The sequence below is a fragment of the Sturnus vulgaris genome, chromosome 5 (genome assembly GCF_052056855.1).
Source record: "Sturnus vulgaris isolate bStuVul1 chromosome 5, bStuVul1.hap1, whole genome shotgun sequence".
In the NCBI taxonomy this organism is placed as follows: Eukaryota; Metazoa; Chordata; class Aves; order Passeriformes; family Sturnidae; genus Sturnus; species Sturnus vulgaris.
In genome coordinates, this window is record NC_142247.1 from 35,901,565 (window position 1) to 35,918,209 (window position 16,645).

General features: G+C 39.1%; 1 protein-coding gene across 2 annotated transcripts in view; it reads right to left on the minus strand.

Moving 5' to 3' along the window:
* Positions 1–2,230: 2,230 nt before the first annotated feature.
* Positions 2,231–16,645, minus strand: part of IPO8 (importin 8) — a 46,527-nt gene continuing 32,112 nt past the window's right edge. Inside the window, exons 22-26 of one of the 2 annotated variants that reach the window (XM_014877019.2) lie at positions 11,771–11,976; positions 10,100–10,330; positions 9,323–9,439; positions 9,165–9,225; positions 2,231–8,649 (exon numbers count right to left, since the gene is read on the minus strand). In XM_014877019.2, the coding sequence (XP_014732505.1) occupies positions 9,203–9,225; positions 9,323–9,439; positions 10,100–10,330; positions 11,771–11,976 (577 nt within the window). In that variant the 3' untranslated portion in view covers positions 2,231–8,649; positions 9,165–9,202. The remainder of the gene's footprint in view (positions 8,650–9,164; positions 9,226–9,322; positions 9,440–10,099; positions 10,331–11,770; positions 11,977–16,645) is intronic. The other variant, XM_014877018.2, reaches the window with a different exon arrangement.

Below are 16,645 nucleotides of genomic sequence, written 5' to 3' on the forward strand. Positions count from 1 at the left end.
TATCTTGGCCAGGCTGCCTTTTTGTTTTCCTTCCATCACAATGGTGCAGACAGATCCCTGTCAGTTTTTCTTCAAAACAGTAACAGAATTTGAGCTAATCATGCTGTTCACCCTAACTGAGTTGATTGTTGTCTGGCAGAATTATGATCCTTGTTGCGCTGAGAAACTAGACTCCATGTCTCTGTTTAATCTCACCTCATGCTGACACATTTGAGTGGCAAAGGACGGTGACAACCATTTCAGTTCAGTGCACAGTCAGATGCACTGCAGTGTTCTCCGATTACTCTTGCTGCAGTTTTGTTTAACCTCCTGCATCCTCCAGGAAGATCCTTATGGCAGGAGGAATGTTAGGGACACAGGGTGTGCTCTCCCTGTGAAGACATACCTCTTGCAGAGCATAAATGTTGGTGAGGGCCCAGTGCCAGCCCTGTGGCTGTGCTCAAATCCCTACACAAAGGTGCAGACATTTGGCCCCATTACCACACTTAGTACAACCATTTCTCAGGGTAGGCAGGTGCAAGTCAAGGTATGTTGTGCAAAAAGCACAGTATGGAGTATTTCTGTTTAATAGAAACTGCTTCAGGCACCCTTAGTTGTTGTAGTTTCACATTCTGCTCCACAAGGTGCTGAAAGATAGAAGTATTTAATAAAAAAGGAAAAAAATCCATTATTCATATACTGGCATGACCTTTCCATACTCAGTATTTTGTTTGGAATCTCATTTATGTGAGTACGGAAAGTTTTCCTGATGTGCACACAATACCATGTAGCATGAGCTCTGCCTGAAAAAAAATTCAGCAGGAAACTGCATGACATTGGGTAAAGTTCCAGTAATTTAATAAAATGGGTAATTAAATTATTTAAATTGTTAATTTAGCATACCTGGCAACAAGAGAAAGCAAACACTGATCCTATTTCACCCTTTCTGGGAACCAAATGAAACAAGTTACCATTTTAACAGACTGTGAGTTAAAATTCAGGTTAAGAATGTGATTCTAGTCCAAAAAAGACCAACACTGTCAGAGGGCAGGAGGCAGCATAGGAACCAAATATTTACTTCAGTAACAAATATACTCTTTAGAGCCTGTTAGAAGTGGAAATTACAACCTACAAGTTCACAATCAATCCAAGATGTTTGTTAACACCTGCAGAGGAGCTTCCCAACCTGCACCCTCACACATGGCCCGGGTGATACCACCAGTCATCTGGAGTTCTGTTTCCAATACATCAGATTCACTTCAAAGCCTCAAGGAGAATTAGCAATTGGGATGTCATTCATCACCTTGCTGAGAACCATTTTTTCTCCAAGAGAGCTTGTCATACCAAGCAACCCACACAAAATGCAATTAAACAGTGTCACTGCTAGACCAATTAAAATTGCAGTTCAATAGTGGAACTTGCTGTTGCTGAGCAATTTCATAAATTAAGTATGTTCTGGCAGAGCTTCTGTGGAAGGTATTAGCAGGATCCAAACACCAGGACCGAGCAAATTGCATGGGTAAAATCCTAGCTTGGTTAGAGCCAATAGCAAAACTCCTAGGCACTTATACAGAGCCAGAATTTTAATTTCTCATGCCAGCTGCAACACGTTGCTATGGCTTTGGGCAAACTACACTAATTCGGCCTCTCTGGTTAAAAAACGTGGACCACTAAGCACTGCTTTTAGAGTATCTGTGTATCCTGTGGAGGATACACAGAAGTGGCCCATACAGTAAAGGACAAGCATTATCAATCAATGCAATTTAACAAACAGGCAACTCATCACCAGAGAAATACGACACTGATACAGATACCAGGCTTGCAGTTACAGCCTAGAAAATTCATTTCTTGTCCTGTGGGATCCTGGTAAAAGTGTCTTCTTCATGGATTCCATGCACAGAAGACTGGCTGAAGCTCTGGTGCAGATGACTACCTTCACTAGTTTGGTATTTTGAGAATTGTGTTTGGGTGTTCTGCATCAAACATCAGCTACGTTCTTTCACAGCCAATGGGTGTAAGTGAACAGTTGCCTTCACAAGTCAGAGATTAACAAACACACTGCTACAAATGCACATATTAACTCTGGATAACACATACATTTGTTTAAAATTAATTCTCGTGTGTTCTTGCAAAGAAGTTTTATGGCTGTATGAATAGCAGTTATAAAGAGATTTGGCTCCTTGGTAGGTGGCATGTTACATATTTTTAAGAAATATTATTCTTCCCATATAAATGCACAACAGATGTAACATTCAACCTAAGCAATAAGATTTATTACTGTTTTTAAAGCAAATTCAGCACAGCTTTAGAGAACACTGTACAGAATTCTTTAAGCTAGGAAAAGGTTCTTCTTGTCATCAATGCATGCTTTGCATTTGTCAATTCTTGCCCTCAAAACCAACCAACGGTTTAGTATTTCAGGCTTTTTACAAAGGTGATGATCCTGCAATTCAATCTGCTAATGTAGCACATAGCAGGCTCCCTCCAGTCACATCAGTCTTGGGCTCATCTCTTTGCTTCTAGAATCAAAAGAAATCTGCATGGCCTCTTTGGTCTCTTTTTGAGCCCCCAAAACATTTCACGTGATTTATGTCAGGCGTTATTCCAACAGCACATGCAATCTAAAGCAAGTATCACATATTATTTGGCAATGAAAAATAAACATTACAGCTGTGATCAAAGAACGTGTCTTGCTTATATTGTCTTACATTAATTTCTTTACCTCATGCACTTTTGTATAAATATTTACGGTTTCATATTTTCTTCAGAAGCCACAGTTATTTTCTAAAAATAACCTGCTTATGCATAATCTTCTCTTTCCAAAGCACAGTTCTTCCTTTTGTTCAGTTCATTTCCAAGATCTCTGTGCATAAAAAGTGTGAAAAAAGGATATATGCAACTTCACTAATAAACATGTTGAAAGTACCTAAAAATGAGGAACAATTCTTGGATAAACACCTTCAATGGTAAACAGTCCTGTGAGAAATGAACAGGCCTCTGTTATGCAGAAATTTTGCATTTTGTATAAGGGCACGAAACATGAAAATTAAAACGTACCTGAGAATAATATTAAAATCTCATTCCAAGAAAATTTTTGTTGCTCAACAGCTTTAACTATCAAGTAATTTTACAGTTTTTGCATTTCACTTCATGTGACGGATGGTCCAGTAGGCAGCCCCTGACCAACACTCTCCCAGGTGAATCGTGCAGCTGACACTGTTGTATTCACGCCGGAGAAATCCATGTATCTGAAAGTTTAATTCCTACACCACCATGAACAGAGCCAAACACTTAAACTGTGAATCTCTATACAGCCTACAAAGAGAATTCTAGCATTAATAGACCACTTCCACCTCGTTCTTCTATTACAAACAACTTGTAATCAAAATCGTTTTCTGATCTCAAATTCAAAGCACTGCAACAAATTTGGGGCTGCCCAAGCACATTCTCTTCCCAAAGGCATGGGACAAAGTTCTTGGACACTTCTCTAGAAGACCTAGGCAATATTAGGAATGCTGCAGATCTCAGATCATATCAAAAGCATCCCCTGAATTTAGGTGGATCCTTTTCCAATTCATCACAACCACATCTGCCTGCAGATTCTCTCCGAATTGGTGTTCCCCATAACTCTTCTAGTCCAAGAATAGCTCATCTGCCAGCTCCCTAGACAAAGAGCACTTTCAGTAGCCCTTTAGGAGGTATGCTGATAATATTTAAAAGAGATTGTAATCCCACTGAGTGTCTCATGTTGGTGATTGTGTATCAGTCAGGACAAGCAGTTTCCAGTCTTTTTAAAGGGATGCAGCTGATCCCTGCCAGAGAAAAATCACATTAACTCTTCATCTCTCGTTACTGGCTGTCAATCAGGGTACTGACATCCATACAGATGATGCATATTGTATTTGAAGAGTATCTGTGTGTATTTGTAGTGAGTATCAGAAATAGATCCACAGGCCAGGAAAGTTTCTGCCTGTCTAGTGCCCAAGCACTGCTTTAATTTTTCTTTCATTTAACACTGGCTTTCCCTGATTGGTTTTACAAAAGTAGTAGCAGTGGAAGAGCTGTCCAAAGCAAGCAGCTTGGCCTGTTCACACATCCTCTTTATGATATGGTTTTATGCTGAGACTTTCTGGTATCTGGAACAGTGTCTGGCTTCCTTAAACACAATGGGACATGCATCTCTGCTGTATCCCACCAGGGATTCAAACCTGGTATCCCAGAGAAAAGAATGTTATTTTCACTCCTAAGATGAAGGAGTTCATAGCCATGCCTGCTGTATGTTGTTCTGCAGTGATGAAAAATTGATTCTCTGCCTCCATGCAGAGACAGATTCTTGGACTCGAAGAATGTCCTCAACCAGAGACCGAGATCCTTGAGGAACTGAGCACCAGACTGCCAAATATTAACAAAAGATTAACTAGGGCGTATCTCAGAATGAGGACTGGATACTTCATTATATAGTGCATTTTTGCCTATCCTTTGAGAAGATTTCAGTACAAGGTGTGGGGATTTCAAAGTGCCCATATTAAGGAGTAAATCACAGAGAGGCTCATCAAACCACAGGCACAAGTGAGAGGTTTTTGAAGTTCTGTATCATCTGTGTATGTCAAATGAGAGACTATTCTACAGAGAGAAATGCAAATGATAAATTATATTGCTTCAAGAAAAAGATTTTATAAAAATTGTTTAAGGTTTACCTTTTCAGGTATTTTGAAAACTCCCTGTAATATCCAATAACGTTGTGGCTGACAAAAGAAGAAGAGGGAAGAAAAAGACAGAAAAATATTCTGGAAACTGGATAGTTAATCATTCATGTTGTCTACAATTCCTTTGGCTCAAGATAATCCCAAGACAGACTCTGGCTTTATAGTAAGGAAAAAAAATTTCTCTACTGTCCTACCATCTCTCATCTACAGCATATGATGGAATCCAGAGTCACAAACTGCCAGGACTTCACAGGCAAAGGGCATGTTCTAAAGCAGAGCATTTCATGGCTCCCTGACACCCCACAGGCAGCCCTTTTCCCTAAAGCAAAGAATCTCACAATATCATTTTGCGTGACATTCTTTAAATATTTTGACTTAACACTCCCAAAGCACATTCATTTCAGTCAGATTGTGCACATGTGGGTTTTGGGGGATTGTTGACATTTGGGGTTTTTTAACTTTTTCCTCAGCTCGATATTCTGCACTCTTCCTGGAGCTGGCCATTGTGATTAAAGATTCTGCTTTGTAATGAAACAAGCAATGTACTTCAATGCTGAGAGACAGCAAAAAGAGGCAGTCAAAACATGTGGTGATTCTTATTTTCCTTTCACAAGTGACAAAACAGCATATGCAGTTCAACACCCAGATCAGTTAATTTTATCTGGAAAAGCAGCTTATGTAAGTTCACATTTGCTATGATTATAACCCCCATAACACCAATTTCCTATGTTAAGCCACTGTGGTGCCCACATGGATATTTGGGAATATGGGCATGGGGCAACATAAGTCACCAGTTATCAGCCTTTGTTTTATTTTGCAATACATTCATGATTCTCTGTCCTTCCAATGGCAAAATCATGCTTGCTTGGCAGTGCTGGTATCTGATATTCCATGATTACCTCGGCTTCAAAGTGAGACAGTAAATGCACATTTTTATTATTCTCCCTTTAATGTAGTACAAAGCTGGACACAGCTCAGAAAGAAACACCTAAAATCCACTACCTATTTATGATCATGTACAAATGGGTATTTATTATGTTAAAAGAAAACCATATGTTAAAGTGGAGGCCAGAGCCCAATAAATCTTTTTGGATGAAAATCCTTTTCAAAAAAAAAGGAATAAAATAATTAACGTTTGCTTTTGCCAGTAGAAACATTTGCTCATGAATCTTCTGGGAAGGGAAAGGCATGTAACCTTTTTACATGCCATTCCCTCAGACATCTCTGACCCCACTGCAAAATAGACAACAAAGATTCCCGACTCCACACTGCTGATTAAACTCTTGTACAAAACATCTGGACGAAATTTTCTTGGCAGTTGATTTGTAAAGTATACAAGAAGCAGAACTAGGGAGCAGCCATAGTTCAGATGAGTGACACCAAGATTATGCTATGCAAAAGCAGATTTTACCTTGAACACATGAACTCCTAAATATTAGCCTGTGACTGTGCAAGCAACCTCATCAGCAGAAGAAAAATATAAATCTGTCTTCTACTCTGCATGCCAGTGTAGAGAAGGCAAATGGGCTTTGAAAGAAACCCAACCTGACAATCTTGTTTTTTTAATAAAATAATAAAGGGCTTAAACAGTTTACCTGCCTAATACCTAACTTCAATTGACAAGTAAGAGTGAAGTCACCAGTGCCCTTAAGTTCCAAAAACCATTTCTTAAACTTGTGAATGATTTCCAAACTTCTATGGTTTCTAATAAATTCCCCAACAAACTGGATGTATTGCTTTCCTACTTAGTGTCTCAGTCAATACACCCCCAGGCCTAAATTTAGCAAGTGACCTGTAATTTTCATAATGTGACATTCAAAATTAAGGGCATCCTGCCCCTCTGCTGCTTGACCTTAAAGAGCCTGTCCAATGCAGCTCAGCAGATTGCTCCCTTTTGAAAATATGGACACTGGAATTCTCACCATTTTCCACATGTACAACAGGCCTAAAAAGAAGACATTTTCACTGTTGCTATTAAGTAGCATCAGTGAAAAACCTATGTGAACCAGACCAACTTTACTCTGTAGCTGCTGGGGAGAGGAAGGCAAAAAAAGGAAAGAAAGCAGCAGTACAGAAGCAGCCTTAGAGTCTGACACAAAGGTGCAGGAAACAGGAAAGCATAGGGAACATTCTGCCTCAGAGCTGCCAGGCTAGGAAAATTCCAGAAGGAACAGGCAGAGATCCTCTGGCCTTTTCCAGAAGCCAAGGCACAGAGTGCTTCAGATTTATCAGACTCAATCAGAATGACAAAATGAAAGCTTCAACACTGCACAGGGCCAGTAGTCTGTAATTTACTGTGGTTATGGAAAATTTGATGGGGTATAGGAAAGACTTTTTATTTGGGACACTGCTGAAAAGAAATAGATTATTAATTAGTATGTGTTTAAAATCGACTGGTGAATATTTTTAAATCATAAAGAAATTAACACATAGAGACAAAATCTGGTCTAAACGTTTTATCTCCAATCCAAAGTTCACATTCTAAAGCACCCCTACTGCTTTTTGCTACACCACTGTGATTCCAGTAGACCTAAAGGAGGGGCACCTATTCAAATTAGTACTGCTATTGCTTCCTCTCTAAATGAACTTTTCCACAAACACCTTGTTCTATAGAACCCTTTAGGTTGGAAAAGACTCCTAAGATCAAGCACAACTGTTAACCCCGTGTTCACTGCTAAACCTTGTCCCTAGTGCCACGTGTTGTTAAAACACTTCAGGGATGTTGATTCTTCCCACTTCCCTGGGCAATCTGTCCCAATGTTTGAACACCCTTCCCATGAGGAAGTTTTTCCCAATATCTAGTCTAAACCGCCACTGGTGAAACCAGTCTTCAAAGTTTAGGAAAAAGATCTGTTAGATAAAGAAATTTCAGCATGGAACATGAATAATCAACTCCAATGCAGACCAGAAATACAATCACAGAGTGTAACAGTAAGAAGTTTGAAGTTTTTCTTCTTCTATCAAAATAAAATATTGCAAATATTTTGTACCACATTATTCAGTACTACCACTGGAATGGTAATGAATGAATAAAAACCAAAGAGATTATCCCACGTATAATCCAATATCCATCAATAATAACAGAAATAAGTTGCCATGTAGAACATCTACATGAGAGGGCCACACGACTTGTCCAGGCAGGAGCTAATATTGATGTAGGTTTAGGGTAGCCACCTGCCAGGCAAGCCATTGTAACTCAAGTGAGTTGAATTCTTGGCTATGAGAAACAATTTAAGACTACTGCATCAAGGGAAAACCTGCCATGTTTTAAGACCCTTTGACATAACCAGTGTATGCATTGCAACTCCAACAGACACCTCCCTCTACACATTTGGTCTGCACCAAATAGGGAAGATGTGCTAATATTCTAATCCAGCAATTTGTATGCAACCAACAAACAATTAAACTGAACTGTGAACAGCAGGTGATTGGAAAACATGGAACCAAGGCTTACAGTGTATCAAGAAATATCCTTACACTTAAAAAATTATAATGCACTCCAAAATCCATTTGTTCAGGCAATCCATGTACAACAGAAGGCACTGTTATCCATATGAATCTATCAATTCTGCACAGCAAAAACCTGAGAAGTGCAACTCAATTAGATGCAGCCTGGCCCCTCCTGGTCATCCAGGTTCTTTGAGGACAAACGTTTCCTTTCAGTCCATCAAATTATAAAAACACCACAAGAATTTGTACATTACAGTAGCTGGTTAGAAAGAGCATTCTGGTGGGGGAAGCACACCACTATTTTCCAGAAAACATTCAGCAGCATTAAATTACTCTCCCCTATCACTCAGAAGTCACGATGGTTTCAAGAAAATGTAATGATGAGACCCTTCCCATTGACCTTTGTAGCCGATTCTTCAGTTGCCACTGGGAGTACTTCCAGCAAAATTAAATGCTGTGATCAGTCCTTTGTTGTCAAATGTGTAGCCACTTTGTTGTTCTATTGTCTTAGTCTCTAGAATTCAAAGAAAAAGGATATGAAAAACAGTCTATAGAGCATACCTTTGTCAGAGACAATACAGTTCAGCTAAGAATGAAAAGTTACAGAAAAAACTCTTCAGCTGAGTCAAAATTTCATTCTCTAAATGCAATGACAGGAATAAACTACACTCAGGTTTTCTCTAAAAGCATAAATGTGCACACCTCTACAACAGAGTTGAAAAATGAATCCTTTACCAAATCAGTCTATGCTACGCTATTCTGCAGATTTATTTTCCATGATGCAACATTTCTACACATCTAAAACCTCACACTAACTGCGAGGGCAATATAAGTAGTTAAAAAGTTAGAAAACTGTTAAATGCATAATAGTTGATAGTAATCTTCATCAAATGCCCAGCTGCACATAGATACTGCCTTAATTTGTTCTTCATTTCAAATGTCAGATTGTGTAAAACTAGTTCATACCCTGTTCAAGCAGCAGCACAAGTCAATGAGAAGGCAATTAATTAGAAACAACAGTAAACTTACTCTGAATAACACACACTTCCAGGCAAGGAATTATGTAATCATGATATCCTGCTCACGCTTCCTAGAAAACGTTAATTAGCACAGAGGTTGTTGTTACAGATTAGAATCAGTTCCAAGGTCTCTGCAACAGCTGAAAGGGGCCCAGGGAAATGACTCACCTGCAGCAGCTCTCCGGTGTTCTGCTAATGTGTAAATCTCCTGCAGCTGTTTCTTCTGATCCTCACTCAACGGCGCAGTCAGGGAATGGTACCAGGCTGCATCCCGGCTCTGCACCGCTGTCAGGCAGCAAAAGTGACCATCAGCTTACATTCAAGCTCATTTCACAATAACAAAATGAAACACAGGAAAATTCTGGTTGGCTTTAAAACAGAATCTGCACTGCAAAACAAGATCAGTACTCCTGATGGTTTTTCTTGCACTGAATTCCCACTCTAACAGAGGCAATCCATTTTGGGGAACTTAATTAGATCCTCTGCTTTCTGAAACAGAAAGTTAACCATGTGGCCATTATTCATGGCAATGTGAACGTAATCTTCTCAATTAAAACTCCCATGAAAACTAAAAGCAACAGGATTAGTGACAGAGGAAAGGGAGAAAATAATTTTCCCATTAACATCTAGAAGGTGACAAATTTTTCTTTATATATGAATCCCTCTAGTGACCAAGCCCTATTTATTTAGACTGTGACTGAAAAATTCTGAGGGAGAACATGAAGAGAATTAATCTCTGGCTGTATTTGCTACCATTTGCTTTTTCCAGCATTAGTAAGCAAAAAAATTGTAGGACTAACATTAGAAAACGAGATCACATTTTACAGTTGCAGTAACCTAAACTATTACTTGTAACAAAGAAAAGGGTTTTCCCCAGTGATGACCATAAACATCTCCAAACGATTTCATCATGTTGTATTATTCTGCTGACCAGCAAACACGTACTTAGAAGTGCTTGTGTAAAAAACTGGTATTCATCGACACCATTTTCAAGGTCAAGAGGTGTGCTGAACCCTTCAAGAGCAGTCTCTTCCAATGCATCTTCATCCCAGTCATCATCATCATCTTCATCCTCTTCCTCTCCACCTCCAGCACTGCCACCTCCTCCTCCACCATGGTTCTCTTGCATTGCCTGGCTCACTTCATTTGTCTCATCCTCATCACTTGGTATCTCTTCTACAAAAGCATTGATATGTTTTGCAAAATAAAGTTTAAAACTATAAGGAAAAAATTACTTATGAATTAAAAATAATTAGTAAATCTAGGTTTTGGCTGGAAGGGAGACCCTCTGTTAACACCCTTTCCCCAAAATCTTCCAAGTCTTAGAAAAATGAAGCTGTTAAAACATTTCCTACATTCAGGATCAGGTAAACTTCTGTTTCTACGCAGACCTGACGAATGTGAAGCTGCCATCTTTTCTCTTCTTTCAGTTATGCAGTCATTGTGCAATTATAGGGTCCAAAATTTTTGAGGAAATGTCGTCTGTGAAATGGTCCCATCACTCTGCTTTTTAAATTAGAGACTTGCACAGAATTCACAAATGTACATTAAGCCATGAGGAATCCATCTATTTCTCAACTATCTGCCCTCTCTTGAGTGTTGCCTTATTTGAACAACTTAAACCAACATACTAAGTTGGTGTTACCTTCCATTCTGATTATGAAACTATGACCCTTTGAATTAAATGCAACTACAACCTGCAATTCTAAATACTATACTGCTCTTTCTTATTTAAGGAAAAGTATTTCTGACTTATAATCAAGAGTCAAAAAAACCAAAACCTTCATTTCCAAACCTGCAGCTCTTCCTGTGTTAACAGTTAGAAAGAATAAAGATGACTATAAGTGCAGCAAGCAGGGACAGAGATTTGAACATTCCTGGGTTGTTTCCATATTATATTCCTACGTAATGAGAAGAATTCTGTGATTCCATTACAGAACAAGAACAAATTAAATGAAATGTGAGTGGATTACATAATCTTCTTACATCCAATCTAATTTTCAGACCTCAAAACATCTTGTCAAGCACAAGCTTGACTCCTTGTCAAGCACACTTGCCTGCAATACTGTGCATAATTCCCTCCTCACAATTCCCTCTGTAAGGCATTCTTTGATGTTTTTTCTCTTCTGGCAGACACAGAGATTAGAGGCCTGTGTGCTCATGGAACCTCGGCTGTCTCAAACCCCACTCTGCACGTAAATTTCTATTTGGACAAAGAAGACCTGCCAGGATCTCCTTCAAAGTTCAGTCAAAAAGGTCTTTCAAACAGCTAGGTACCGGAACAGCTTCTTTCCAGGAAGTAAGAATATACCTAGTGGAGTCCTGGCAAACTCCTGCTGCCTATGTGAGAAGACAGGGCATATTCACAACCCAGCAGAGTAACCTGCAAGTTACTCTCGAACCAATACTACTCTTCCACAAAATGTTAGCTGTTACACCATGAAACATTTTGATTACAATTTGGGAGGAAAATCAACTCCAAAGATGGTATTTCAAGCACCCAGTAAGGTGAGCTATTTTCAGCAGACTAATGAGTCTTAAAAATGAACTGCAATTTCTTACCCCCTTTAAATTAAATCCAGACAAAATCCACAATGTGAAAAGGGGAGATTTTACCATTATCTTCTGCAAAGTGTTTTTCATCTTTAGCATGATCCTCATGTTCTGTGAGCTCTCGTGAGGCGCAAACTTGTTTTAAGCCCAAGAAGAGGAGGAGGATTGAAGGAACAATCTGGGCAGCCACAGCGTCCACTGCAGGTGGTCGGTTCTGTAATTCCATTAGGATGCTCAGTCCTATTATACACATCTTTCTGTCGTGAAGTCTGAAACATGGTACAATTGTTATACAAAAACCAGATTTTCACTGCAAAGATATACAGAGAACATTAAAATCCTGGTGCTTGACATGACAGAAGACAATGTCTCAAAAGCTATGTTCAAAGATCCTATACAAACTATTTTCTTCATTCTGAATCAAGTTTCCCACTGGAAAGTACTCATCCAATAACATCTTTCAAGCACCGGTCAAATTCCTGGAGCAACTTTTTCTGATTATCAAATGCAAACTTTGTAATGCTAAATAAATACCGTTTAATAATTATGTAGACTATCTTGTCTTTAATAAAGCATTTGATACAGATTATCATTATTAAATAGGATGGAAAATTAATTTGCCTTGGCTTTGATAGCAGTACTGTTTCAGGGATGGAAACTGGCAAAAACTATTAGCAAAGAGCAATGATAAGCAATGCATTGAATCGTAGGGTGCATTTATGGAATGCCCCAGGGATAGCTGAGGTTAAATTATGAGAAATCCATCAGAACGGCTGTCTTATACATATTTCAATATATAATTTCTAATGCTACCTTGAGACACATTGCTAACTCTGGTGAAAGCAGGGAAATGATTCCATCTTATCAAGTATAACTGGCAGTATACTCAAACTGGGAACTTTCAAATGAGTAGACCTCCAGTAAAACAAACTGAGACGGTTGAAGGGGAAGAAATCCATTGAATTAGTAGCAAAAAGGTTTTTATGTGGCCATAGTCAGGAAACTAGGTAAGAACCTATGCTTTTAAACATGAGAATTGATTTTCACTTCCAGAAACAGAAGTTTCTGCAAACAAGATGGAAAAAAAAATCTCTAAATGCCTCTGCAGATACTCTTTGGTTCTCCTTTACTGGAAACGTCAGAAGTATTCAACTTGGGGCTAACATTACAGTATTCTGTTATTATGGTCTTGAGAGGAACTTTTTTTGTTTGAACTATTCAATTTGATGCTGACAACTTCTGTGCAAGCCTTCTGCAGGACAGGTAGTGCCTAGAGAAACCAAGTAAACCTCCAGAGCTGGCAGAAATGGCCATCCTCTAAACTCCTGGGATATTTCCATTATTGAACCAGTTCTACTTCGGAATGAAGAGAATACAAGTTGAGAGAGAAGAAATAAGATGGTCACCACAGGCTGCAATAAAGCTAACAGAGGGACAACCAGCTCACTCCACCACTTCAAAAATCACTACAGAAATAGAACTTTTAAGTGCTTAGCATTTCATTACCAAAGTTGGTATATAACATGTTACTAAACTATTACATCCTTTAAGTAACACAATCCTGTACTGCAGCTTTCTAAACTTTACTTGTGCTTAAATAAGGTTAGAGATCTGGAGGGACTTCATGACACGTCCCATGCTGTTAGTCCTGTTAGGATTTACTGAAGTGATTAATTCTCAAGCACAGTTGACAACAAAAATAAATTATATATGACCATGTAGAACATTATGATCCCAGCAGACCTTCCAAGAACAACAAAGCCAACCAGGGTATCAAATGACACACTTTGTTACATTGGGTTTGGCTGCTTGGTTACAGGTATTGAAAAATGCACCAAAGCATACACAGGAACAGAGCGCTCCTGTAACCATAATCCTTTCTTTTCAGATGGAATGGCACACAAAAGAGAGCATACAAACCAGCCAGGGAGACTGAGATGGAGGAACAGGGTCTTCTTTCATGAAAAAAATAAACATAAATCCCTTACTCCTCTCAGCTGAAATTACTTACTCCTGCATGTTGAAAACAAGCCATTTGCTCTCATGTCGACACTTTGCAGACCAAAAACCAAGCTAAAGATAATGCTACCTATAAATGAAGGATAGTTGTTATTTGAAGAGTTGTTCTTAGTGCAAGTACAAATGGAAAAAAGTTTCTCTAACCGCCTCTTTGTGTCAGCATTGCCATCCAAGTGTGACCAAAGCTCAGTAATCTATGCACAAGTTTTATCCTGCATGTTGACACTAGGAAGTCATGAAATTTCTTCAAGACTCAAATGTACAAAGAAGCAATTTCAGCCACATGCACCAGAGCAAACAAACAATTCCTAGCACTATTTTTTAATCATACATTTAAAAAAGCTACCATTGCACAATGCCAATTGCAAAATCCAACAGTAAAATCTAAAAAAAATCTTAGTAATTGATGGATTAGCTTTATATTAAATTATCATTTTGGGACAGCAAACCAATGTACAAGAATGAAGTCCTGCTGTTTGCAGGGAGTTGTCATTGGGAAGCAGCCCAAATGACCAAAACCCACAGCATATTTGTCATGCTCCACTTTAAAGCTGCTAAACAGAGAAGCTGCAAGAATGAACATGTCTTCAGAATATGCATGTTATTAGAAGGCCCTGCAGGACAGCAGAAATTCAGGCACTGAGCCATCTTTAGTGAACCTGAGCCAGAAGGAGACTTTTCTTTCACCTGCCAGCAGAGACAAACAGCAGGAAAAGCATCTGCCTTGCCTGAAGTTCAGTATTCTACTACGCCCCAGATGTATTAAGGACCCATAGGACTGAGCAAGCAAAATAAGAGTTTTATATATTTTCATAATAGGAAAGAATGGCTTCAGGACCATTCAGTTGCTGTCAAAAGGCTCATTATTTCAGCACTCTTCCATCTGCTCAAGGGAGCCTGGATATGATTCTCCTTAGTAATTTGTGCTTTGAGATCTGTACTTATTTGCTCAGAAGCACACAATAGCCCTCCCTAACAATCAGGGACTCTGCTTACTCCTCAATGGTTTATCAAGCCTGGAGTGTTAAACACACAACACGGCAATGCACGACCCCAAGCCAAGTCTATTTTTAACAAGCTGTGTGTGGTCCTCATAATCTGCAGGACCTCTTCTTGCTAACACACTTTCTTCTAATACAGAACAATGGATTGTAAAATCTTTTGTATTTTAAACCAAGCTGAAAGTATTTCAGAGAAAAATCACTAAGCCTTTCCTTTTACTGGTTTTCTGTGCTCCTTTGTGAGAATCAAGTTTCTTTCTATTACATCAATCCAGCTCCGGGACAAACTCCAAATAATTAGCCACTTCCTTCTAGTTGCAAAGTTGGAACCAACATAAGACTAGGATTTTTATATACAACTCTGAGAAACCTACGATTTTTAACTATTCAAACTCCTATCAAATATATAACCCTATTCAGCTTCAAAAAACTCAAAATCACTTACTGAAGGGTTTTTTGAAGCAAGTGAGATTTTCCTTTCACCCTAGTTACCATAGAAGAATTTTTAGTATGAGAATAAGCATAAGTCATGTAGCTGTCAGGAAAAAGGCAGAAAGTGGTAAGGAGCAAATGTTTCTGCAAAAGGCTTTCCAGTGTGAAGTTATTGTAGAAAACATTTAGAAATAAATACCATATCCTGTGGCATTTAGGGACTATCAGCACACAACCACAGATACGTGATACCCACTGTGACATACTGAATTTATGCACAGTCTTAGAAGGAGTTCTGAGTTCTCTTGCCTGGTTAATTTTTAATATGCCAACTTTGCAACACTTTTTCAATAGTTTCCACGTTTTTAACAACATGGAAGAACAGCAACTTATCATAACTCCATTTTTCCCATGGATTCCATCTCATATGTTCACATGTGCTGCATTCTTTTGGAAAACACCACTGGCTTCAGCCTGAGCATGTGCAGCCATGCACAACCCTACTGCTGGCAGAGCAAGATCTATGGGGACTACGACTTCACAGAAACAGAAAAAAGACAAGAGAATCACAAAATGGTTTGGGTTGGAAGAGACAGTAAAGGTCATCTAGTTCCAACCCCTCTGCCATGGCAGGAGCACCTTCTATTAGACCAGGCTGCTCAAAACCCCATCCAGCCTGACCTTGAACACTTCCAGGGATGGAGTGTCCACACATAAGAGTGTGAGATTTATGTGAACAAAGGTTCTTGAACAGCCACTGTCACCACCACTACACTCCAGATTTCCTGCATGGCTGACAAAGAAATGACAGCAAGATTCACATGGTCCTTCACATCTGGAGGTAGATCTACTTTGATCTAGTCCAGTTTGTCTAGGATCTGTGAGTTTACCAAATTATTTGGGCCTAAAAATGCCTCTTAATGGAAAGCAAGCTAAGTGTAAACCAAAGCAGCAAATGGCTGCTGATGAGAAAAAGGATTGTACAAATAAGGGTGCCCACTGCTTTCTGATGAAGACATGAACTTGTTAGGGAGGGACCCAAGAAAGGGTTCTAAGAACATCAAATTTGTTTTGCACTTCTGTCTTTTCCTGTTCAGTTAGGCCTCTGAATCTGGGGGTCCTTTACTACTCATAAGAAAACAAATGGTCTGCTAGAAGCAATGCTCTCCTGAGGGAAAGAGAGGAAGTCCCTTACAGTACATCACAGTGCCTCACCAGCAGAACTACTACAGAAAAAGCCCTACCCTACACCTGGAAGCCACAAAGTGAGGAGGCAGCACAGAAGGAAGAGTGACTTTTAGATTTAAGCAATATTATAGATAATTATTTATCTGCTGGTATCAGCAGATCAAAGAGAGAGATTTTTAATCCTCTGCTACCATTCAAGTGCAGTCTGGGCAGAACGACAGGCATTTTAACTTTTCATTTTCACAGACTCTGTTAAACTTTTTCTCAGCTCCAAACAGGAGCTTACTTGAACAGTAGT